Genomic DNA, 26969 nt, shown 5'->3' on the forward strand with positions numbered 1-26969 from the left:
GTGTGATGATCTGTCGGGTTGTTATACTTTTAAACATGTGTAGGATATAATTAAATTTGAATTTCTATTATGCAAATTGCTTAGGATAAGATACTTATACTTTGTCCATTTTATTACTTGTGACTTTGGTACACTTTCCAAAACTCCGAACAAATTAATGCCCTCCTTACCATAGACTTCCCAGTCAACACTTGGGAAATTTTTATTTTTTTATTTTAGGTTTTATTTTTTTTTCTGAAAAAAATTTATTTGTTTGATCTCACTTTTCCTCTAGTACCTTGTGAATTCTTTGCATGTGAAGTACAATTTTAGTTGATCATCAACTATTTGACTTGAAGATGAAAATCACAGCTAAAGAAAAAATTGAGATAAAAGATCATATATTAATGGGTTGTCTCAAATTCAAAAGAGACAAATTGAAGTCATATCATGAACGGGGAAACCTAGAAGATAAATGTTCATTTTATTTTGAAGGAGCCTTAAGTAGTATTGCACTATCAGGCTTATGACGTCAAACAACGCATGTCGAAAGGCAACCCATTTCTCTAACTTTATCTCTATATTTACAATTTTTAATTTAGAACTTTCCAAGTTGAAGAAGGGTTCTACATCATTGGTACTTAAGTAAGCAAACATTGATCTCTCTTAAGTGAGCCTACACATGGAATAAAAGGTGACTTTCTAGAGTCACTCACTTAAGTGAGCCCTGATATCACTTAATCAAGAAAACCCATGGGATGAAAAGTGGCTCTCTGGAGCCACTCACTTAAGGGCGAAAAAAGTTAAATTTGGTTTCCATTTTTAATTTAAAATGTGGCTTGAGGTAATTGTTTGACATATCCATTGTTATGTATATTTATTGTTGTTTATGCTCATTTCATGAAGGTTTGATTTTAGATTATATTGCATGAATGTGGTTACACTCTTAAGTATTGACTTAGTATGATAAAATTGCTTCTTCTCTAATTGATTGAAAAGTTGTCATGATTTTATGGAGAACTTTCATGATTCACATGTGTTAAAATTGTGAGATTAGTTGAACATGATTTTATATTGATGAGTGAAACCACTGATATTTACATAATTGATTTTTCTTGGATCTCTTGAGTCCTTTATTTTACATGTGTGCTTGGAAGTGATCAAGGCCATTTTTGTTTAAATAATCAGAAACTAAACCAAAAAGTTAACCAAAAACAATATTTTTATCCTTTGTATAAACCTTAAGCCTTAAAGAAAAACTATGGATTCCTCATCTAGAGACAAGAGCATAAAATTTAAAGAATAGGGTGTTACACTAAGTTTGGAGTGAGAAGGTTGTTTTAAAGGAAGAGAGATTGCAATCGGGTATCTTAAACATTGTGGCAAACAAATGAAAAATAAAGTTACTAACTTTTATGTAGATTAAAAAAAATCACCTTTGTTTCACTACTATAAATTCTAAGATAAAAGAAGGAAATATAAAACTGAGAAAATTTTTATTCATACCGTCTCATTACATCTCTTTTCTCTTAAATACTCGTAACATAACCCTAGAGCTAGGTTACAATATATTGGGCTGGTTGAGACTTTTGGGAAAGAAGGAAATATTTAGAAATTGCTATTGGGCCTCATATATAGTCTTGGAATTTAATGGGCTTTTAGGCCTTTCTAACGGGCCTCACATTTGGAAGTGTAACAATGCCCACCCCATGAGAATTGTCTTGGTCCTCCAAGACACGAAAAGAATCTAGCAGGTTGGAGGCCATAGTGGGGTTAGGTGCATTAAATGTGGTAGGTGGGATGTGAGATGAAAAGAAGGGCGGAGATTGAGAGTTTAAAGCATTGCCACGGATCAAGGTTGGATCTAAGGGTGGAGGGTGAATTGTGTCATGTGAGTGGGTACCAGTTGTGCCCACGTGTTGTGTGGAAGGTGAAAAGCTCGCATGTTATGTGCTAAGTGGCATTTGAAGATCTTTCAAAGCCAAAATGTTATTTGGATTCTCAGAAGCCTCTCTCTGAGCAGAAGATCAACGGCTTGTTGAAGAGGGTGCACCGTGGAAGTGCCGGAGCAAAGACACATGGAACACGGGGTGGAGGCGAGCCTGCTCAGGAAGAGCGAGTTCGTAGGCCACCGCACCAATACGGCAGATGACTTGGAAGGGTCCATGATAACGACGACCCAATTTGTGGGACACGGGCCTAACTAAGGAGCATTGACTGTAAGGTTACGTCTTTAAAAGGACTCAGTCACCCACTTCAAAGGTAACGTTGATACAACCCTTATTTTCTTGGTCCCTCATTCTCTGTTGGGTTCGACGCAGTTGCTCTTTAGTTATAAGCAGGTTCTTGGCGCGATCTTGGAGAAGGGACTCAGAAGCCGTGTCTGTAGAAGATTCAACAATATAGCCTCGAACTGCCGGAGGAGGGCGACCATAAGAGGCCTGAAAAGGAATGGTGTCGATAGCAGAGTGGTACGAAGTATTGTACCAGAACTCCGCCAAGTGAAGCACTGAATACGATGGGGAAGATCACTGGCAACACAACGAAGATAGGCAGAGAGGGAACGGTTCACGACCTCTGTTTGACCATCAATTTCTGGATGGTAGGTTGTCAAAAACTTCAAGGTAGTGCCTTGGAGCTTAAATAACTCACGCCAAAAACTGGTTGAGGAATATGGAGTCTCTATTGGACACTATGGAGCGAGGAGTGCCATGGAGCCTATAGACATCAGTGGCAAAATGATTTGCAAGTGCTGTCGCAGAGAACTTGGTAGGAAGTGACAAGAAGTGCGAGTATTTGGACAACCAGTCAACAACAACCCAGATCACGGTGCGGTCAAATGACGAAGGAAGGTGAGTCACAAAATCCATATTGATGTCCTCCCAGACTATCGAGGTTGGGGTAATGGCTGCAGGAGCCCAGCTTTTCTTTTATTAATTGATTTGTTGTGTTGGCAAGATTGGCATTCGCGAATGAAAGTTTTGACATCACGAGACATAGACGGCCACGAGAAGGATCCCGCAAGACGAGCAACGGTGGCTTTGGACCCTGAATGACCCGCTGAGGGGGTGGCATGGAATTTGGTGGAGCAACCGTTGACGAAGATGAAGCACATATGGGACAAAAATACGGTTGTGGTGGAATATCATTCCTCTAGTGGCGTGGTAATTAGAATCAGAGCCTGGTGAGACGGAATGTTGCTGCCAAAGTGAAATACCAATAGGATCAAATTGGTAAAAGCTCATGAGTTCCTCAATGATAGATGGAATTCGTGTCGAAATCTGGAGGAATAGAGCTTCCGACGCTAACGAGGCACGAGAGAGAGCATCTGCAACCCAATTTGAACTTCCAGATTTTTAATGAATCTCAAATGAAAACCCTTGTAATTTGAATGCCCATCTTTGCTTTTCAGGGGTTTGATAAACTTGTGTTAACATATGTTTGAGGCTTTGTTGATCTGTAAAAATACGAAAATGATTGCCCAACAAATACTGACGCCATTTTTTTACAGTTTCAGTGATTGTGTACATCTCTTTAGCGTAGGCTGAGGCAAGCTTTATCTTGGGGCACAACTTCTTACTAAAGTACGCAAGGGGATGACCATTATGCAAAAGAACGACACCAATGGTTGTTGTGAAAGCATCGGTTTCAAGGTCAGAAGGCTTGGAGAAGTCTGGCAAGGCAAGCATCGATGACGTAGTTAGGGCCCCTTTTAATTTTGTAAAAGCATCTTTTGTACTTGAATTCCAATGAAATGGAGTGGTACCACTAAGAAGATCTGTGAGGGGTGCGGCTATAGTAGCATAGTGTCGAATAAAACGACGGTAAAATCCAATGAGTCCCAAAAACCCGCGGAGTGTGGTGATGGAGTGCGGAGGAGGCCATTCAGATATGGCTTTGATCTTGTCTGGGTTAGGATGAACCCTTTCAAAAGAGATGATATGGCCTAAATAAGCAATAGTAGGGACAGCAAATGAGCACTTGACGAATTTAGCATAAAACTAATTAGTACTCAATAATTGTAAAATGGAATCTAAATGAACCAAATGATCTTCATAAGAGGAACTAAAAACCAATATGTCATAAAAAAAAAACAAGAACAAAATGACGGAAAAAAGGTCGTAATAGATCATTGATAGCAACTTGGAAAGTAGAAGGAGCATTGGTAAGCCCAAAAAGCATCACCAAAAACTCATATTGGCCATCATGAGTGTGAAAAGCAATCTTATGTGTGTCTTCTGGTCAAACCCAAATTTGATTGTAACTGGAGCATAAGTCAATCTTAGAAAATATAGTAGCGTGACCCAATTCATCTAGTAGCTCATCAATGGTGGGAATGGGAAATCGGTATTTGATTGTAATAGCATTTAAAGCACGATAATCAACACAAAAATTTCAAGTATTGTCTTTTTTTTGCACCAGTAGAACCGGGGAAGAAAAAGGGCTATGGCTTGGGGTAATTAGGCCTTCAAAAAGTAAGTCAACCACAATTTGGGAGATAGTTTCTTTTTGAGTGTGTGGGTAACGATAAGGGTGAACACGAACTGGGCTAGAGTTGGTTAATAAGGGTATAGCATGGTCATGGGGACAAGGTGGAGGAAGACCCTAGGGTGACTCAAAAACTTTGGAGTGAGTGTGTAATAGTTCCTTAATATCAGGAGACAAGGAATCAAGGGAAGGAGGCAATGAAGTAGTTGTGGATATGGGATTAGAGGTTAGGATGTGAAGGTAGGTAATGGAGTCAGTGTGAAGATAATGGCAAAATTGGTTGAATGTGGAAGGCATTGGGGTGGAAGAAGTAGAGACGGTGAGGGTGATGGTTGAATCGTTATGGTTAAAAGACATGCAAGGAACAACAAAATCAGAAATGATGGGTCCAAGAGTGTTGAGCCAAGCCATGCCTAGGACCAGATCAGCCCCTTGTATGGGTAAGAGGTAAAAAGGAAGGGTAAATGTGTGAGTTTGAAGGGTAAGGGGAACATTTGGGCAAAAACCACTGCAATAAATGAAGTCACCATTACCAACCATGACTGGGAAGGTGGGAGTAGGGGAAGTGGGTAAGCCTACGCGAAGGGCAAGACGAGGTTGCATTACGTTATGCGAACTCTCGGTATCAATTAGAACAATAACGGAATGGCCAGATATTGAACCATGAAAACAAAGAGTTTAAGGGGATTTGGAACCATTGAGGGCTTGTGGAGAAAGTTGGAGATGAATGAGAGGTGGGTCGTCTTGGGAAGAAGGAAGAGGTAGTGAGGGTGAGTTGGGGGAAAAATTCGGGGATAGGCAATCCTCCTCATCAACCAAAAAGAGGTTAAATTGTTTGGGTTGACAACAGTGGCCACTGTGGTATTTTTCATCACAATAATAGCATAAGCCAAGAGTGCGCCTCTCTTGTAGTTGGGAGGGGGTGAGTTTCTTAACGGGTAAGGTTGTGGTGGAAGAATTAAGGGATTGGGAGGGTGTGGTGGTAGGGTTAAGGGAAGGAGAGTGAACTTTGGAAAATTGTTTAGGGTTGGGTTTAGGTTTTGAATCTTTTAGTTTAGCCTCCACCAGTTTAGCAAGTCCCATGGCTTGAGACACATTAAGAGGTCGAAGTAGGGCTAGTTCATTCTGAATCTCTATAATAAGACCTAAAATAAAGCTGTTGAGGAGAGCTTCAGGTGGAAACCCAAAAACTTTGTTGGAGAGACGTTCAAAATTAAGTTGGTAATCAGCCACCGACCCTATTTGGTTCAACTTGAAAAGAGCGGCCATATGATTTTCATAAGTAGAGGGTCCAAAACATAATTCCAAGGCTCGGGTGAAAGAGTCCCAATCATAAAGTTGATTATTTTGATGGAGCCATTTGTACCAAGAGAGGGCATCACCAGTCATATAAAAAGCAACCATGGAGAGACGTTGCTCAAGAGGTGTATGGTGAAATGCAAAAACATTCTCAGCTTGAAAGAGCCAATCGAGAGGGGAAGAACCATCAAAGGGAAGTAATTGGAGCTTGGGAAGACGTAAGGGAGGTGGGTGAGGTTGGGAATGAAACGTAGGAGGCTGGGAATGGTTAAAAGGGTTGGCGGTGGAATGTGAAATATGGGGAGGTGTAAATGGGGAGAAAGAATGGGTAGGGGTGCAAAACCAGGAGGTGTGGAGTTATGGATAGTGCCATGAGGTGATACGTGGAACATGGTAGGGGAAGCTAACCCCATAGAGCCCAAGGAATCAGCGGTTGTATTATGTTCGGGTAGGGAGAGGGCAGCCACTTTATCCATCAACGAAGAAAGGACACTGGTAAGAGCATCATGATGAGTAGTCATGGAAGAATTAACTTGATCCAAACGTTGCTCTTGTTGATTTTGGTATTGAAGGAGGTTGTCAGTCATGGCTTGGATGGCCTCTTCCAAGTCTTTGGTGGTTTTGGGAGGCATAAGGTTGAATGAAAGCACCAGATTGTTAGGGTTACACTACTATAAATTTTAAGATAAAAGAAGGAAATATAAAACTGAGAAAATTTTCATTCATATTATCTCATTACATCTCTTTTCTCTTAAATACTCGTAACATAACCCTAGAGCTAGGTTACTATATATTGGGCTGGTTGAGACTTTAGGGAAAGAAAGAAATATTTAGAAATTACTATTGGGCCTCATATATAGTCTTGGAATTTAAGGGGCTTTTGGGCCTTTCTAACGGGCCTCACATTTAGAAGTGTAACAGTTAACAAAAAAGGAAAAGATAAAAAGAAAGATTATATTAGAATATATATATATATATATATATATATATATATATATATATATATATGTATATATGAAATATAGGTGAGTTAGAATAAAAAATGTGATCGATTATGAAACTATTGAAAGGTTTGGGATGTAGTTAATAAGAAAAGTGTGGATTAAAAAAATTATTTAATTTAGATGATGTTCACCTATTTTCTTGTGGTGAATTTAATTATAATGAAAAACTCATTCTTTATAGTCTGACCATAATATTACAAGTCAATGAAAGTCTTTAGTGATCTTTGCATGCATATATTATATTTGTCAATTTCTTAGAGAGATTAAAAAAAAAGTTGCTTTGTGTGGTTTTAGTGTGATTTGAGAGATACACTTATCTTGATATAATTGTGTTTAAGTGAAAAACTTCTTATGAGATTCAAGTTTCATGAAGTTCCTCAATAATTAATTGTTTTTCTTGTTTCTTTAAGGAAATATTGCAATTTTCGCATTGTTACTTTATTATCATGAGTGAGGTAGTGGGCACTATATTTTGTGATTTAATTGTAAAAAAACATGTACTCTTGAATTGAAAGTGAAAACATATACAATGGATACCGAATATGATAAATTTCAAACCATATTTTTCTTTTGTGTGATTGTTAGTTAGTTTTGTTCAATTTTAACTTATTTTGACTTGGGGACGTTTTAAATTTGAGATTTCGATAATTACTATAAATGATTTATTATTGTAAACATTAATGACAATTATTTTAAATATTTTATGGTTTTGAACCATATTTGAAGTTGAAGTTTATAAAATTTACAGATAAATAGTTTTTGCTTAATTTAATGGTTCTATTTAATTTTTTCTCTAATTTTAATTCATATTTTATAGGATGAGATTTTGGAAGGAGACAAGTTTAAAAGGCAAAACTCACTTAAGCATATCAATTTTGTGTGACTTAAGTGAGAATAGAGTTTTTTAATAAGTCATACTTAGGTGAAATATACTCACGCTTAAAAGAGATTAGAGAGAGAAATTTTCATCATCAAGCATCACTTAAGCACCAACTTATCATGCTTATGCAAGAGGACTTTTAGGGGTTTATATTCGAAGATGTTTCACTTAACATACCAATTTAATGTGCTTAAGTACAAGGCTATCAAGCCTATTATTTCTAGTGAGATATAAAGGTCCAACAAAGAAGAGTTATAACTTATCTCATATTCTAACATGATCCTATTAGGAAAAAAGGCTCACTATATAACACGTCCATTTTTCTATGTTTCTTAATCGATTTTATTTTTTTCACATGTCCATTAGTAGCACCCACTCTTGTTAGAAATTGATGTCACTAGACCAAAATTCATAGACTCCTTTTAATTGTTTATTTAAGCTTTTATTCAATTACTTGTTCTTTCTTTCTACTCTTAATGTTTTTTGGTGACTTGATTACCCATAATTAGATTTATTAGAATTAAATATTATTATAAAAAAACACATTTGAAATCGTGAACTAGAAGAACCTAATATAACTTATTACAAGGGATAGTGTAAGGTTATTAGTCAATGTTTGGACCTCTAATCTTAATACAAATTGTTTAATTAACTTTTCAAGGAATTAAAATTTTAATTAAGGAATTAAAAATTTCTCATATAAAAGATTACGGTTAAAATGTAACTATTGGTCATTGAATTAATAAAGATTAAAACTTAATTTGCAATTAATTGATACGTGTAAGAAATGTTTGTAAAATCAAACTCCTAATGTTTTAGTTCATTACAATTTTCTGCAATTTTATTCAATTAAAAAATCCTAAAAATATTTCTTTACTATTTTTCTTTAAATTGAAGTCTTTGCTTTAGTTTTCCTAACTAAAATATTTTTAAAAAAAATCTAATTAGAATTAAATTTGAATTAGTATTACACAAATCTCTTTGGATATGATACTTGGATTTTGTCTATCTTACTACTTATAATTTTGGTAAGCTTACTAAACTTCCTAGCACTTTATGAACTCAAATAGTCTCCACGAGCTTGAGTTGAAAAATTTATTCATGTTGAACAAAATTTTGGGATTAAAAGCATAGTAAAATGGATCATTCATTTCTTTTTATTGTTATAATTCTCTTGGAAAGTGTGTTTTCCTAATTGTCTATGTTGATATATAGTCATTGAAAATGATGCTAAAATTTCTCAACTAAATCAACACTTATTCACTCATTTCGGACTAAGAATCTTGGATGTATGAAATACTTCCTTGACATAGAAATATCTCAATGCAAAGCGGACATTGTTATTTAACAAAAGAAGTATGCTCAAGATAATCAAAGAGACATGAATGACTAATTGTACGCCTATTGATAATATTATGGATTCAAATCAAAGTTAATGGCAAAGGTAGGTGAACCATTTCCAAACACATAAAAATATAGAAGGCTAATTAGAAAATGTTTATCTAACAATTACAACATCTTATAACTCTTTTGCGGTTAGAGTTGAGTCAATTCATTCGAGTTCCTCGTATTATTCACTAGAATATTGAGATTCCCATTCTCAAGTATGTTAAAAGGGGCTACAAGATAATGTCTATTGTATAAAGATAAGGGAGATGCCTAAATCTCTGGATATTTTGATGTTAATTGAGTAGGATGCCGCATAAATGGGACAATCTACTTCCAAATACTATATATAATATATCCATTAGAGAAAACATCCTCTTAAAAGTGTAAAAGGCAAATGTTGCTAGATCTAAATAAAAAACCAAAATATAGTTATGCATAGAACCACTTGTGAATTGATGTGGATTAAACAACAAATTCAAGTGTTAAGTTTTATGAAATCCAACAAATGAAATTGTATTACGACAATCAGCTAGCTCTTCAAATTAACTCTAATCCAATGCTCAAAAAAAAAAAATATATATATATATATATATATATATATATATATATATATATAAATTAACCGTCACTTTGTTTGAGAAAACCTATAATCCAAGGATATAAACATAAAAATTGACTGCCACTTTGTTTAGCAGGACCTACAATCCAAGGAGATTAGTACTAAATTCGTCGGTTCAAATTGCTAACATTCTAACCAAGTCTTTAGGAGGGTCTCAAATTCAGTTCATTTGTTCCAAGCTTGGAGCAAACAAATTTATGCTTAAGAATACAATATTTATATTTTATACTGTGCTGAGTGGTTGAAACACTCCAGTAATGATTCTCAAGAACCCTTTATTCTTAATCTTAAGTATACAAAACATGGAGAAGCGTAGCAAAGTAATTGACATAATTTTATCATTAGACTGTTTATGACATGTTTATAAACATGATGAATTCAATAACGAGGTGGTCCTCTCCTAATATTATCCAGTACACCCTTGTACGTTTGCAGTCAGCATATATGTAGCTGCTCTCATCTTCAAAAAACTGGAAGCACGATTCCAGACTTCAAATATGGCTAATCATATGACAATATATACTGATTATGAGACTACCTTGTTTACATTTCATACAGTTTGTAATAAAACTAATCGCAACTGCTCTACCTTCCAAGCTAAATCCTCTAACAGCAGAGTATGTCTACTGTAAATAAGTTTATTCGTCAGAGTAAATAATTTAACCGAAATAAAGCAACCACTCAGCTTGACATTCAACAGCTCCTGACATACTCAAGGCTAGCGATCACTCTATGGAAGTAGTTTCCCTCTGTGCATAGGATGAAGGCATTTTGACAGCAGAGGCAAATCAAAATCACTTCTGACTAGAGTTAGCTCCTGTTGGTGGAACTTCAGCAAACCCAGATGATGGAGTTTGAGGCCTGGAAACGATTCCAAAATCAGAATGAAGTATGTCTACCCCATTCCAATCAACAGTAGCTGTTTTGCTTTAAGTTTAGGAATTACGTGTAGTACTTCAAATAAGACATAAGACAGAGAAAAGTGAGTCAGGATAAAAAAACAAGAAAGATTGAAAAGGATACAGTCTGTTCTCCACATATCTGTTATACTAACATCAGCATCTGATAGAAGCCAATAGTCTGCATCATTCTACAAAAAAAATACCAAGAATATCAGCAAACAGTGCCAACGCATTCCACCAAAGAACTCTTATCCAACCTACAAATGCTGAGTCTTAAAAATATCATCAGAAGAACTTAAACATTATGGCAATTTGAAGGGGAGGGGGAAACCTCACATCTTGATTATGATATACTTACATCAACATCTGAAGGGACAATCTTCATCATGCCACCAGCAAACTCCTGTGAAGCATTTAGATCAGAGTATGCATGAGAAGAGAGCTGAGTTTGAGTTTCAAGTTCTTTTCCGCTGCACTCAGCAGGAACCATTTCTGTCAATAGTTGCTCGTTGGACCCAGAACTGGATGCAAGTGGGATCATCGGGTGCTCAGCACCGTTAATCTCTTCAAATTTCTCTTCAAATTGACTGGAAGCAGTTGCAAAATACCAAGAATTAAGTGGACAATGCATAATCAGATAGATTAACTAGAAAAGTAGAGAAAAATAAAACTAGCCTAGACACTTATACCTGATAAGGTAGACATCAATGGGACCCATTGTGCTTCTAAGAATGATTCTATATCTCCTCTGTGGATAGTCAACAGCCTGATGCATAAAGAAGCAATAATTCTCCATGCATCAGAAACATAAGTTTTAAAAAGCTCGCGAACTTTTCATCAATTTATGCCCAAAACTTACTTCCTCAGGATCAGGGACTTCCAGGGTGGTTCCATGTGGAGCTTTTATCGCTATTAGAGTTTCATTCTGCTTTGAGAAATGCACTGGTATTAATAAAATGCCAATTTTAATAATAACAGGAGAATAAAGCAAGAGCAATGTTTATAATAACAATTGATATTAAAGAAGAAAGACCTGGAAGCAAGGTAGGCCCTTAATATCATCTTCGGTCACAAAAAGGCACCTGAAAAGAAATGAAATTGGTATTAATTTATAATATAGAGACAACAGTTTACTTTTTCTTATGTAAGGGAGGGGAGAGGGAAAATGAATCTCAGAAATGAAAGGTTTGTAGATTACTTCTGGTTGTTTTCGTTTTCACTCAAATTCCGCAGCCTTTCTTGCATTTCCCTGCCAATAGTTTAGAAAAATCAGCATTGGCCAGCAGTTTTAAATAGCATATTTCAGCTTTTTCCAATGCAAAGATCCCATATAACCTTATTTGATCATCTAATCCCTGCTCTTCCAAAGTTAGTTTATCAACTTCTGCCTGCAAGACATGGACACAAGGTCAACAGTGTAATTAAGAATATGCTGTAACATGCTACTAAGTCAGTCACAAGGTCAACATCATAATTAACAATATACTGTAACATTTCACTAACTACCAGGTTGTTTTAATCCTTTTAAATAGTTTCATATCATGAATCAAAATAAATATAGAACTTGACCAACAATGATCTGGATCCAATAAATGTTGCTTGCTATAGATAGACATCATGGATTGTAACAAGGATGCATGAAAAACGTATGTAACACGTATAATTTTGTAATAATTAGTCAGTTGGGTGACAATAGGTCATTCACCAAAAGAAAAAAAAAACACCTACATAACTTACCTTAAGCACAGAGATGTCGCCATCCACCTCACCAGAAGTAGAAGATTCAATTCCCCTAGATTAAACAAGTTTTGATGTAAGAATTTTGCTCTAAAACTACGTATATTTAAACTTCAAGGAACATGTACTAAAGAAGTATTAAAAATGTGTCACAGTACTTCCAATGTATTCTGTTCTTGAGCTTCTTTTCAATTAGACCAATGCCTTCCAAAACGTTAGTTATGTCATATATCCTCCTCTTTTGCACCTGTACAAAAGTTAAAAATTTAAATTCATATATGATAGAGGAAGAATAAATATCAATATTTTGGCATTGAATTTCTTTTTTTCTTTTTTGAAAAATAAGGGGGACCTCCAAAGTTTCTGCTGCTTTATTTAGGTCAAGAATACCATCCTCTGCATGCTTGACCAAATTGATGAACTTTTTTGTCAAGAGACCTGCGATGTTATGGATTTTGTCATTCTTTTCTCATGCAAATAACTCCATTAACCAAACATAACAGAAAAGTGAAATGAAAATAAATTATAAAATTAAGATTGCTTCTTAAATTACCTAGGGAACTGTCATAACGACAGCTGCTAGCAGGAGTAAGAGGAGAAGGGGAACCTGCATGTCACAAGAAACAGTCTGATTAAACACAATATATTATGGGCTAGAGCACAGCAAGGATTAAGGAATAGGTAGGTGAATCATAATTTGTATTTTGGACAACAACTGTTTCCAAGCAATAAAATCTTCTCAAACGGAATACTGAACATTGTTTATCAATAAACATAAAAGGAAAAATTTCTCACCGGCATTTGAGATCGGTGTCGGAGGACATGATCTGCCTTCTTTGGAAGCCTTTGCCTTCTGTGTCCTTCCCCCTTTTGCAGACACGGGAGTTTTGAAGGGACTACTCGTTATGTTACTAACGTTAGTGTATCCAGGGCTGTTACTCCACTTTTGTGCTTGCGACTCTCCTTCAGTGTCATTCATTCCACTCTTCCGCTTCATGTACTGGCATCACCATCACTTTCAATATATAAAATAACACAAAATGGAGATGACCAAAGATACACACATACACACATTAACATATAGTTGAGATGCAGAAAATATAATGCAACCAAACAAGCAAAGGTAATAATTCATCCTTTGATATGTACGATAAATTACAATGGTGCTAAATACAACGTTCCTTAAAATATCAACAAAAAAGGGGAGATACACACATACAAAAGCAATTCAGCCTCGTCACACTGAATCACAAATAAAGGTCATAAGCAAGCATTACCCATCCACTAAAACTAGACAAACAACACAACACATAGCAAAATGTATCACTTAACAAGTATAAACATGTATTGCAAGAGTGCAAATGAGAACACACCAAAAATGCACAACCAATTTGTCTTCCCAAAACATAACTGTTCTGCAATTAAGAATTAGCTGCTTCAAAGCAAGCAAAGACCATAAATGTTCCAAGGATCAACTTAATGACATTTTCATCAAAGGGACCCAAAATAGCATACTTTTGTAACAAGTTAGATTCATATAATATTAAATATATGCTCCGACTTCAGGAGGAGTGTTAAGATAGGTTGAGATTTTATTTATATGTTATTCTGATTCTATTTCCCTGATTTATTGTTTTCCTGTTTTCTTTTAGTTTCCTTAAATACCATGATCATAATCCCTAAACATTAAGGATAGATCAAAATTTTGTGTATATTTTTATCAAAAGGCCAAAGAAATATTTATTCACACAATATAATCTTGAATAAGCACAAGAAATGTTTACACAAGAATTTCACAAAATATAAAACCTTTAACTTCTCCCTTGTCACACTACACCCAACAAACAACTGGGTTCCAAACATCGGCTCAAAAAAAGCTGATTGGGTCTACATTTTGCCTTTAGCCATTGCCATGTCTGTAGTTTAATTAGTTCCAAAGTCTCGATGTCCCATTTCTTATCATTATAAAGAACACAATTTCTAGTCTTCCAAAGTATCCATATAACTTCATGCTACACTGTTCCCCAAAGATTCAATGTCCCATTTCTTTGCATGAAAAAACTGAACACAATTTCTACTCTTTCAAATTATCTATATAACTTAATATCATACTGTCCGCCAAAGACTCAACACCCTTGATGGATAAGACAAAAGTACCTAAACTATATAAATGGTCTTTCCCCTCTTGTGTAAAACCGTCTTGAATCCCCACCACTCCAAACATGCACCTCATACTTTACCGGGAACCTCACATGTAAAAAATAAATGTGTTGCACACATAATTGCATTACTCTTCTAAATTTTGTGTATATAAATAACCACACAAGTCGCTCAACAATACACAATAGAAACCATTCCTTCCATCTCAAAAACTTGATCCAAATCACAGACCTTAAATTCCCACTATATCATCCTTCTCTCTGTCCCCCCTCTGTCTCCTCCCCCCACTTAATTAACGCACATAACTACCACACTAAGCACCTACCGAAGCTTCGCAAGAAGGACCCCAACATTGATTAGCCAGTTCGAGTTTGGGTCGGAGGCTGAAAAATTAACTTGACTTTTCCACGTGAAATTAATAATTATAATTAATAATTAATAAATTAATAGATTAACCAAAAAAAAACAACAGAAACAACACCCCGCTCCAATAAACCAAAATTAAAAGCTTGTAAACGCGAATCCAACTAAAATTCTCAAAGAAAATAAAAAAAAAAAAAAAAAGATCGACAGAAAACCACAAGCTATCGCAACCGCACAATCGGAAAGGAACATTCCAGATTCGGGAGCTGAGACTGCAAAGGCAAAACGAAATTAAGAGCAGAGAGAGGAGAAAGAAGGTCTCACCGGAGATCTAACAACGACGGCTTCATCGGCCACGCGCCGGGAGTCGGGAGTGGAGAAGCTGTGGTACTCATCCGGCGGCGCGAACGGCGGTTTGGTGGCGAAGGCGAGGTGGCGCTTGAGCGGCGGGCGGCTGGCGGCGCCGGCAGCCCCTTGCGGCGGCGAGGCGCGGCGGTCGGGAGCTCCGGCGGCGGATGACATGAGGCGGAAAGTTGGAGGAGAATTGGAGCGAAGCGGGGAAGATCGGAGGAGCAGAGTAGGGTTTTAGAGAGAGAAAGTGGGGTTTAGAGAGAGAAAGTGAGAGAGGGAAAAGGGTTTGGAAGAAAAAAGAGGGAGTTGGGGACGTAGAGGAGGCCAGAGCAGAAAACGAGGGAAGGAGGGAATTTGGTTTCGGATAGATGTGGAGGGAACTGCATGCGCCAAAAATAAAATTAAAATTACTATCACATTATTATAGATACATATCACAAATTACAATATTCAAATTAAATTATCCCTGTAATTAGAAATTATCATGGGGGAAAAAAATTAAATTTGTATTGTATCACATTACAAACTACAAAATTTAAATTATTACACATCAAATTCTTTTATTATCATGAAATTAGACTGGAATAAGATTTTTTTTTATTTCTCTTTTACTTCCTAACTGTTTTATCTTATACAAACTACAGTATATTATTATGGTATGATTTTTATTTTATTTCCTTTTTGCTGTCTAACTGTTTATTTTATATTCGATCTTTTATGAAAAGAAGTGAGAATTAAAAGAATCTTGTTAACTTTCTTTGCTTACATCAGAATGTGATGAATAATATTAAGTGAAAAATCAGATGCGATTATTTAAGATCAATTGAGCATGAAATAAGAGTTTTTTTTTTTTAGGGTATGAAATAAAGAAATATTTATGTTTTAAAGTTCGTAAAAGTTAAATGAACATTCTTAAAATATATATATATATATATATATATATATATATATATATATATATATATATAAACTTTAATGAGCATAAATTACTGTATGTACATCAGAAAAAAAATATATTACATGTATTTGTTATTATATATTATAAAATTGGACTGAGTTTTTTTTATGTTTCTTATTTGCTGAATTTCTATTTATCTTATATTAGGTCCTTTACTAAAAATAAATAAATAAAAGAAATTTCACCACTTTTTTCTGCTTATAAGCACTGATGTTTATGTTTAATGAAGAAATCAGCATGATATAATTTAATATCACGTGAAATGAGAAATATTTATGTTTTAAGAATGATAAAACAGAATAAGCATAAATGATACTTGCATAAGTTAGGATATTTTATTGATTTAAATACTTAATTAGCCTTTAAGTTTTTTTTCCTTTTTTTTTATCTCAAATAAGAATAAAAATAGGTTAAACCTTAAATAGAGATATGTGTTATAATGTATTTAAAATATGATTGAATTATTTAATAAAAAAGTTAAATTTAAACTTTAAAAAAAATTAATTATTTATTTATATAATATAAATAAATAAATATATATATATACATGCATATTAACTTATTAACAATATAATTAAATAAATAAATTTATAATTCAAAAAATCAAATTAAAAATATTTTCACATTTCAACTACACTTAAATATTTTGCATTCTTTATTCGTACAAATCAAGAAATAAAAGATAAAAAATTTAGTAGTTTACTTTTTTGGTTGTTGTTTTTTCTCATCTTCACAGTTGATATTTAAAAGTTAATTTTTTTATAAAATTATCTTCTTTCTTCACATTTGTGTGTTAGTTTACATGTGTGTATATGAGTTGTCTCTTATATTAGTTTCTTTTTATTTTAAACTCTAAACATTAATAATAGTGTAAACTATTTTTTTATAATCCAAATTAAAAAAAAAACTCATACGCGTATTTAAAAGTAGAATTGTTAACTTATTTAAAATTAAGTTTATTGACATAGTTAACTTTGATAATGTAAAATAGGCTAATAGGTCAAATTAGATTTTTGAAAAGGTCAGTCCAAGTCTATAAAAAAAAAATATGATAGATAATATATTAAGATTAGACTTTAATCTCATAGAACATATTCAACCTATATATTGAAAGTCCGATCTGACCTATTCTCATTCCTAATCTCAAAAGAAGATTTTAGATCTCTTAAAAATATGTTTTAATGTTAACAAACTGCCTATTTTTAAGTAGCCTCCTTGATCATATAAGAGATGTCATTTGGTGAAATACATTTAGTGCTCACATTAAATGAGTCGAATGGTCACCTACAATCACAAGGAAAGACGTTGAAGACAAACGAAACAAACTTATGAGTTTGACTCAAAGTGCTTCAACAATCATCTTCTCTAAGCTACTATATAAGAAGATTTAAAGCTCAAGAAAAAAGAAAGAACAAATATATAAATACACTTGTACAGAAGCATACTTACTGTAAATTTATTATTTATTGTAAACACTCATTGCTCTATATTGTATAACGTCTAAGTGAGATGAACACAATACTTGCGTAACCTTCGTGACCATTGTTATAATGTTGAATCTAGAAAGACTTACCCAAAAGAGAATATTTTTTTTAGCCCGAAGAAGCTTGATTGTAAAAGAATACTTGATTGTTGAGTCTAGAGAGACTTGTCTAAAAAATAATACTTGTTTTGAGCTTGGAGAGGCTTGATTGTAAAAGAATACTTGGTTGTTAATGTTACACCCATCTACTCCCAAGTATGATAGTAATAAAATTCATAAAATCTCAATTATGTCCTTATGCAAATATATAAATTAAATACTTTAGTTTATCCGATAAATAAGTAAATAAAGTAGTAACAATTAATTCAAAAATGCTGAAATAACAGAAGTATTAAAATTCCTAAACTACTCCAAATCCTCGTTGTCACATTGGCATCAGAGTTCACACACCTCTAGATCTCTCCCTGCACCTCCCTAGATTGGGGGTCCTCATCTACAAAACATACGAGAGACACACAGAAAATAAATAGGGAGTGAGAACAATCTCACTCTATAAGGAATGGGTCGCAACCCTGGGCATCCCATCCCTTCACAATTAACAATATATTAATAACATATAATACTTTGAAATATAATAGTAACCATTCATACTTCGACTATAATATCAACAATTCATACTTCAATTCCACTCATAAACATCAATTATTCCATTCGCAAGCACACATACAAGAATGCAATGCCATGTGTACCTACGTCCAAATGTATGGGATACCCGACCATCACTATCAAGAGTATACAATTGGTACCTAAGTCCCTAGTTAACCTTAGGCTACCAACATAAAAGTGTTCCCACCATAACACCAACAGGTTCCCACTAGAACCACAGAATCATGCAAATAAATGATGCATGTCACCACCATGTAAATGCTTTCATATCAATACATCATGAACATTTTATTATTCATTGTTTCACCAACATTTATATCCATCCATGCCAAATGTCACCCACCAAGATAAAAATCATCTTTAATTAGGCATATATGTACGCGCACGCACACACACGCACACACACACACACACACACACACACACACACACACACACACACACACACACACACACACACACACACACACACACACACACACACACACACACACACACACACACACACACACACACACACACACATATATATATATATATATATATTCCTCGTCATGTAATCAATCATATATATCACAATAACATCATTTTAAACGTCAAAGAGGGCCACCTGACAATCCACATTGGGCTTGGAAACCCACACCCGGCTTTAAGCCACTATAGAGAGCACCATGCCCTCCTCATGCCTGACGTCATAATTCCACACCCGACGCTAAGCCACAATAGAGAGGACAACACTCTCCTCGCACCCGACATCACACTTCCACACCCAGTGCTAAACCACAACAAAGAGCTCCACCATCTCCTTGCACCCGACGCCAGCAACGTCTAGGTAGTGCCTTCAAACACAAGAAGGCATGTCCGACGTCAAACATTTAAGCCCGACGTTGTGTGTGTTCCAATACCCAAACACATCAATACAAAACAAGATCTCGAAACAAAACATCATCTAAATCATCCATCCAATTTATATCAATCAAAAATTCATTTTCCATCTAGGAAATTCACCAATTTAGCATCTACAACTTTTATTCCTTAATTTCATAAAATTTATCTTCTTAGGGTTCTAACCCTTCTCTACAGAGCACTTAATTAATTACTATAAAATATATAATTATCAAATCAATCACATATTTGAAATCTACTTGACCAATCACATCAAACGCACACATCATTTCATCAAATAGAAAACTTATGGGATTAGGGCCAATCCCTCTACCTTTCATGCATACATCCAATTCTCATAAATGAGTGTTCTCACTCCCCCTTACTTGGTGTGATGCAACATACGAGCCTTATCTTCTTCCTCTTCTCCGGTGATCCCTCCTCCTTGTTCTCTAAATGCGTTCTTTTCAAAGCACCCAAACGTCAAAGAACGTGAAATGAAAGAAATGAATAATAATGCCCTTTTCTGCCTTCTCTTATAATACATAACTCTTATTTTCCTAAACCCCCTCTTATCTTCATTATTTCTAATACTCCCCTGAATAATTAAATATATTAAAATGAATAAAATAAAAGTTATTAATCATAACATAAAATAAAATCAATATTACCTCCCATATTAATAATTAGAAAATTCCTAGGGTGTTACACTTAAGCGTGAAAAGGCTTGTTATTAAAAAAATATTTAGATAGTTGCTTGAAGAGGCAAGTCAAAGAGTATTTAGAGTCAAGTCAAAAGTGGTTTGTTATAAGAATACTTGTATCTTTGTTTATAGATAGAGGAACTCAATCTGGTTGGATTGAGAACTAAACAGTCTCAGTGGTTGAGACGAACCAATATAAAAATACTCAGTATTTCATCTGACTGTTCTTCGCGTTTCATCTTACTAGAGTTACTCACTACAAGAAAATGACGATTTTGCGACGGTTATATGGCCTACATTGCGACGGTTAGAATTGCCGCAAAGACAACATTGCAACGATTTGGGAACCGTCACAGAATTGTTCGTCACAAGGCAATTTTGCGACGGTTATCAGAACCGTTGCACAAACCGTCGCAAAATTGGAATTGCGACCCTTGAAGCACCTGACGCACTAACTGTCTCTATATTAACATTGCGACCCTTTCATCAACTGTCGCACCAACTGCCTCTAAATTAATATTACGACCCTTTTTTTACCCGTCAGAAATTATAATTTTTTTAATTTTAATAAATTTATTAATGTAACAATCCTCGTATTTGGCCTCTCAAGGGTTCTATTTCACGATATTTCACTGTTTAGCGTGTTTTATCCTTACTTGTGCAATTTCTGGGAAAATTTCCAGAAGGTCACTCATCTCTGTACTACTCCAGGTCAATCACGCCTAATTGTGAAGTTCTGATGAGTAAGCTACCAAAATGTATATGTATGTTGTCAGTATAACTTGTACAAATTAATTCATTTAAGTCATCCTCAAATATACAATCTCATATTTGTATTATAATAATAATATATAATAATTTTATATTACGAATAATAATAATAATAATAATAATAATAATAATATATTTAGTTATTCTTTATTTATATGTACTTACTTTTATAATTAACATCTACTTATTTCTATTTAAAATTAAAATTAAAATTATTTAATTTTATAATTTATAATGATAATATAATTTATAAAATTATAAATATTTATTTATTACATACTTATAAATTAAATTTTAATATTTTAAATAAATTATTAATTAATTTAATGTATTTATTTACCTTAAATTAAACATATAAAATTCAAAAAAATGTATTTATCCTTGTTTTATTTTCTAATTATCAACTATTAATAAAATACTAACTTAAAATCTTATATAATTATATATAATATTCTCATATCAAATTTAAAACCAGATATTAGTTATACAAAAATATTAAGATCATATAGTAAATTGTCAATAAGATTTTAGTTAAATAATTTAAAATAATTAATGTTTCAATTATATTGTTAATTAGAAAATAATTTATTCCAAAACTAATTAATTTTTTTATATTAATTATTAGTAAAATTTAATAACTTTTAAATCAACAATTAATTAGATCGATAAAATTCAACACACACCATGAGTTATTGAGCGGAATAACTTTACTAAGAGTTATTTTGTAAGTTATCTTAAATCAAACATATAAAATTCAAAAAATGTATTTATCCTTGTTTTATTTTTTTAATTATCAACCATTAATAAAATACTAACTTAAATTCTTATCTTATTATATCATAATATTTTCATATCAAATTTAAAACCAGTTCTTACATTTTCGACAAATATAAATTTTTCTGAAATATTCCATCAATAATATACCTTTTCCTACAAAAATTTTCTCATCGAAAATATAAATTTTTCAACAGATTTAATTTTGTTTTATAAAAAATCATCTTCGATTAATATAACATTGTATATATGATTTAAGAGTAAAAGATTTTCAATTTAACAGTTGAATTTACAAAATTTACATTTAATATAAAGTTATTGAGCGGTGTAACACTTAGTAAAATTTACACATTTTACTAAGTATTACACCGCTCAATAACTTTATATTAAATGTGAATTTGATAAATCCAACTGTTAGATTGAAAGTTCATATCTCTCATAGATTATATATACAAAACTTTATATTAATTCAAGATGATTTGATACTTCATTTTTATAAAACAAAATTGATGTAATATATTCATTTCAAAATACACTAATATATATATATATATATATATATATATATATATATTAAATGTGACTTTTACTAAGTATTACACCGCTCAATAACTTTATATTAAATGTGAATTTGGTAAATCCAACTGTTAGATTGAAAGTTCATATCTCTCATAGATTATATATACAAAACTTTATATTAATTCAAGATGATTTGATACTTCATTTTTATAAAACAAAATTGATGTAATATATTCATTTCAAAATACACTAAAATATAAACATTTTGATTGTCTTCCAGTTGTTGTTCAATTTTAACAAAATTAGATATACACTTATAAAGTGATATGAACTTTCAATTTAACGGTTGGATTTACAAAATTCACATTTAATATAAAGTTATTGAGCGAGATAATACTTAGTAAAAGTTACACCGGTATAATTATAACCCTATATATATATATAGGGACGGATGCACGTTTGGAATAGTGGGGCACTTGCCCCCACTACTATTTGACATATACATAATTTTTTATCTAAAAAAATAATATATTTTAAAAAATAAAAATTATATTATAATAAACTAAAAATATAGATTCAGCAAAAATGTTTATTTATTTGATATCTGTCAAATTTTTGAAAGAAATTAATTCTCATGCGATAAAAAAAATTTCTTAATAATGAATTAATTTTTAAAAAAGTTTAATTATAATATATATATGTATATATATATATGTCTTAATATTCACATATATAATGTAATATATTAAAATAAATAATTTTTTGATAAAATAAAATTTGTACCATGCATGTTTATCTTTTGTGTTTTTTATTTATTGTATACGTTGATTGAAAAATCAAAATAGTAAAATTGTATATATTGATTAAAAAAATCAAAATAAGAAAAATCAGAAGATTTATGTTCCATTTAAATTTGTTATTATAAGATATATTTTTAAATAAATTATCATCTAAAAATATATATTAGATATTAAAAACATATTTATATCATAAATAAATTAAACTGCATTTTTATAAAATTTAACATTTTTATTTTTTTATTTTTAATAGTGTTAAAAAGATGGACATTTAAAATAAAATTTATAAAATTTAACATTGTAAATTATTCAATAATATGTGATCTGATAACTCAAAAATTAAGTTATAAAATGATAATTATATTTATTTATATACTCTAACACATCTTACATTCAGGATAAATTCATAAGTTTGTTGAAAGATAAATTTATATTCTAGTCACGATTTTGAAATTATATAAAGAAAAAAAAAATCGTGTACCTCATGTTAAAGGAAGTATATATAAAATTTTTAATAAAATATAAGTTCATTAAGATAATATACATAATACTTCAAAAAAAAACTTTTAAATTCTAATAAAAAAATTGTCTTGTAGATTACGACAGTTTATAGTAAATCGTCGCAATGCTGAAAAGTTTGTGATGGTTTATGACTAACTGTTGCAATGTTAAAAAAAATTTGCGACGGTTTATGATTAACTGTCACAATGTTAAACAAATTTTGCGACAGTTTACGATAAACCGTCGCAATGTTGAACAATTTTGCGACGGTTTTGAAAAACTATCGTATGAAGGGTCGTAATATCAAAGCGACGACGGTTTCTAAATAACCGTCGCAATTTGTCCATCGCAATTTATCATTTTCCTTGTAGTGACTACTTCACTACGAAAAATGTGTGAGTTTTGATACACACTATTCAACCCCCTTCTTGTGTTTATCTTTTCTCCATACTTAGAATGACTCAAAATGGATGTCCCAACTATGTATTCAATTGTGAAAATCTTAAGAAGACTATGAAGTTCACTTGTGTGATATATTGAGTTTTAGGATTTTATTTGAGGAGATCTCAGTGGCTATTAAAACCCTAAAGAAATATCTACATTCTTCATGAAGAAGTCAAGAGCTTATATGGATCGGATCATCTGTAAAATTGCAAAAGAAGTTGTAAATGATGTTGATCTTAAATGTAAAACATAGTTGTTGTAGTTTGCACATATCTTAAGTTGTAGCCATGATATTAAGCCACATTTTATGGCTATGGAAAGCTATAATAATTACCTACATTTTTTATGAAGAACCCGTGCACCAAAAAGGCCTATGGCAATCAAGATGAAAATGTTGTTGAGTTATAACACTATCACAGAGCAATATTTTGAACATATCTGGACTTATATACATGATTTTAAGCCAAACTTGGTGGCTGTGAAAAGATGGAAAAATTGTCTACAACTTTGATGAAGAAGTTATGGGCTAATAAGATCTTTATTGTGACACCCTTACTACCCCAACATATATATTGTAATAATATAAATAAACTAAGGAAATAAAATATTCAATGTTGGTAAAAGGGTTCACATAAAAACCTTTAGAAACATTCTTCAATATCCAGAATAGTCTGAAAAAGAAACTTGGAAAATAAAACATAAGAGGTTACAAAATGTTTTCAAAATAATAGGTTCAACTCCATATACAAATACAATTCATGTCCTAGAAATCCTCTGCCCCGATGTCACAATATCAGAGCATACCCATAAATCAACTGTTGACATTCTAGATGTCACTCATAGCCCGGATCTTCCTCACCTAAAACATCCACAAGTTGTACGGTGAGAAAAGAAAACATCTATATATATAGCACATAAGAAAACACAACATATTATCTCATTATAGCTTAATATTCATAAATGTTTCAACATATCATATTTCAGTCAATCATGCATCGTCATCACGTCATAATTCTCAATCACACCAATCATCACAAATCTTGCACTTCACACTATGCCAAGGTCACGCTACTCATTTAACAATCTCAGGCCGTGCTCACCCCTGATATAACACTATGCCAAGGTCACGTTATCCCTATCCCAGGGTCGTGCTCACCCCTGACATGTTAACCAAGGTCACGATATCCACGTAACAATCTAGAGCCGTGCTCACCCCTGATATAACATTGTGCCAAGGTCACGTTACCCCTAACTTAGGGTCGTGCTCACCCCTGACATGTTAACCAAGGTCACGATACCCACGTAACAATCCAAAGTCGTGCGCACCCCTAATATAACACTGTGCCAAGGTCACGTTACCCCTAACCTAGGGCCGTGCTCACCCCTGACATGTTAACCAAGGTCACGATACTCATGTAACAATCGCGGGCCGTGCTCACCCCTGGTCATAGGTGTGAAGAACCACAATCACATCTCATTCACATTCCACACAACATCTCATAGTTCAATTTCATACACATATCAGATAAGTCCAAAATAATGGGTTTCATACACCTCAAACAATTCACATCTAAATCACCAATTTTTATCAAGTAATATAGCAATAACATTCATAAATAATATAATCCTCAACGGAATTACCAATTTAATATGATTTCAACATAAACAGCAAAACCCCTAATTGTTCCAAAACCTAGCTCACAGGCACTTTTCTACAATTTCGTTCTCTCTCCCAGATCATCATTCTTACAAATTAATAGCATATTTATAATCCTCAACACATACAGAATCTAATGGGATCATCAATTCCTCAAACAGAAATCATCCAATTTTTCACAACCTAACTAACAGACACTTTTCTATAATTTCGTTCTCTCTCCCAGAGCATCATTTTTCCAAATAAAATATATATTCATAATCCTAAATTCATATAGAATCACATAAGACCAATAATTTTCCAAACAGAAATAATTATAAAATTACTCAAAATCTTAAGGGTTCTTCTCTACCTAATTCCCTCATGCAACTCATATAAATAATTTTATTTTCCCCCGTACCTGGATAAACAGTAGTTGAACTAAAACAGGAATCTCTTGGTCTCCTCCTCTAAATGCCCCTTGGTCTTCAGAGAGAAGAAAAGGGAAAGAAGAGAGAACAGAAGATAATAGGAAGAGAGAATGAGAGATGTGTGAAAATGAGAGGTGAGGGGCGCTATTTATGGGATTTCAGGCTCACCTACCGGAACAGCACGTTCCAAAAGTGGAACGGCCGTTCTGGGCCCTTCGAAACTACGCAAAATTCTTAACTGGAATGGCCCGTTTCAAAACCAGAACGGCCCGTTCTCAAAACCAGCAGAACGACCCGTTCTCCCACCAGAACAGCCCGTTCACAAAACCAGAACGGCCCGTTCTGCTTCTCCAATTTTGGGCATTTTTCTTATTTCGGAACGGCCAGTTTCACTTTTGAAACGGCCCGTTCCGGGCAATCAATTGGGCCTCTGGCCCAGCGATTTTGGGTTGTTACATTTATCATGACCAAATCATGTCTATAATATGAAACAATTATTTGTCCAAAACAACATGATGTTATTGTAATGTTTGGGGAATATCTTGTGCTGCATAGGTTCAAATATCTTGATCAAGGACAAATTTATCTACAAGTTTTATGAAGACATCAAAAATTAATTTGGCAATTTGAAGGGTCAAAATACTTAATTACAGAGACTATATCTATAAAGTTATGTATCAGAGAAAATAGAACTCAAAACACGTGCAGAAGGCACCTTGTCTAAGAAGCCTTGCTGATGTACAACAAATATATGATGTCAGCACAGAACTTGAGGAACAATACATGCGCCAACGACTAGTTCATCCCACATGGCATATATATATATATATATTAGTCAAATATAGCTGCAAAAATGAGAGGAGATAGCCTACACCATTCTAAGCCATTAATCAACTCCTTTCCACTCTAACACTTCTCTAAAATTGAAAATGAAAAAAATGAAGTGAAGTAAAACAAGATTACCATGAAGAGTCAAACCCATGAGTGTTATTTAGTTGTATATTATCCCCCAACACTTTCTCTTTGTATGTAACACGTTTTTATCCGAAATCACCCAAATGGGTAGAAGTTGGTTGTGAGAAAAGTGATAGGGAGAAGCCCATGAAATGTGGGTAGCTTAAAGAGAGTCTCTAAGATGATAGTCTGAAAAGGCTAGAATAAAATAATACTCAAACACCCTATATAGGTGAAAGAATACTTATATTTTGTCTCTCTCATGGCCAAGTGGG

The 26969-nt window shown here is 33.3% G+C and overlaps 2 protein-coding genes and 1 long non-coding RNA gene across 4 annotated transcripts; all 3 read right to left on the bottom strand.

Annotated features, from left to right (window-relative positions):
• Positions 1-2222: 2222 nt before the first annotated feature.
• LOC145949848 (uncharacterized) lies at positions 2223-2849 on the bottom strand. The gene is made up of 2 exons (XM_083060744.1): positions 2690-2849; positions 2223-2488 (listed from the first exon to the last, which is right to left on the bottom strand). Exons 1-2 carry the CDS (start codon positions 2847-2849, stop codon positions 2223-2225), a joined length of 426 nt encoding a protein of 141 aa, XP_082916870.1.
• A 7122-nt stretch (positions 2850-9971) lies between these two features.
• On the bottom strand, positions 9972-15552 carry E2F3 (E2F transcription factor 3). The gene is made up of 14 exons (XM_020365717.3): positions 15145-15552; positions 13093-13297; positions 12851-12904; positions 12650-12735; positions 12456-12544; positions 12298-12352; positions 11896-11948; positions 11759-11809; positions 11594-11642; positions 11420-11485; positions 11250-11326; positions 10919-11147; positions 10682-10748; positions 9972-10577 (listed from the first exon to the last, which is right to left on the bottom strand). The coding sequence occupies exons 1-14, from the start codon at positions 15340-15342 to the stop codon at positions 10453-10455; spliced, it is 1404 nt and encodes a 467-aa protein (XP_020221306.2). The 5' UTR covers positions 15343-15552; the 3' UTR covers positions 9972-10452.
• A 1008-nt stretch (positions 15553-16560) lies between these two features.
• LOC145949751 (uncharacterized) lies at positions 16561-20108 on the bottom strand. 2 transcript variants are annotated; one of them, XR_014428174.1, is made up of 3 exons: positions 19550-20108; positions 18889-19117; positions 16561-18105 (listed from the first exon to the last, which is right to left on the bottom strand). It is a non-coding gene; the product is annotated as an uncharacterized LOC145949751 (long non-coding RNA). The 2 variants fall into 2 exon arrangements; XR_014428173.1 differs by having other exon boundaries at positions 19498-20108.
• Positions 20109-26969: the final 6861 nt, after the last annotated feature.

The sequence above is a fragment of the Cajanus cajan genome, chromosome 7 (genome assembly GCF_000230855.2).
Source record: "Cajanus cajan strain Asha chromosome 7, NIPB_CcT2T_4, whole genome shotgun sequence".
In the NCBI taxonomy this organism is placed as follows: domain Eukaryota; kingdom Viridiplantae; phylum Streptophyta; class Magnoliopsida; order Fabales; family Fabaceae; genus Cajanus; species Cajanus cajan.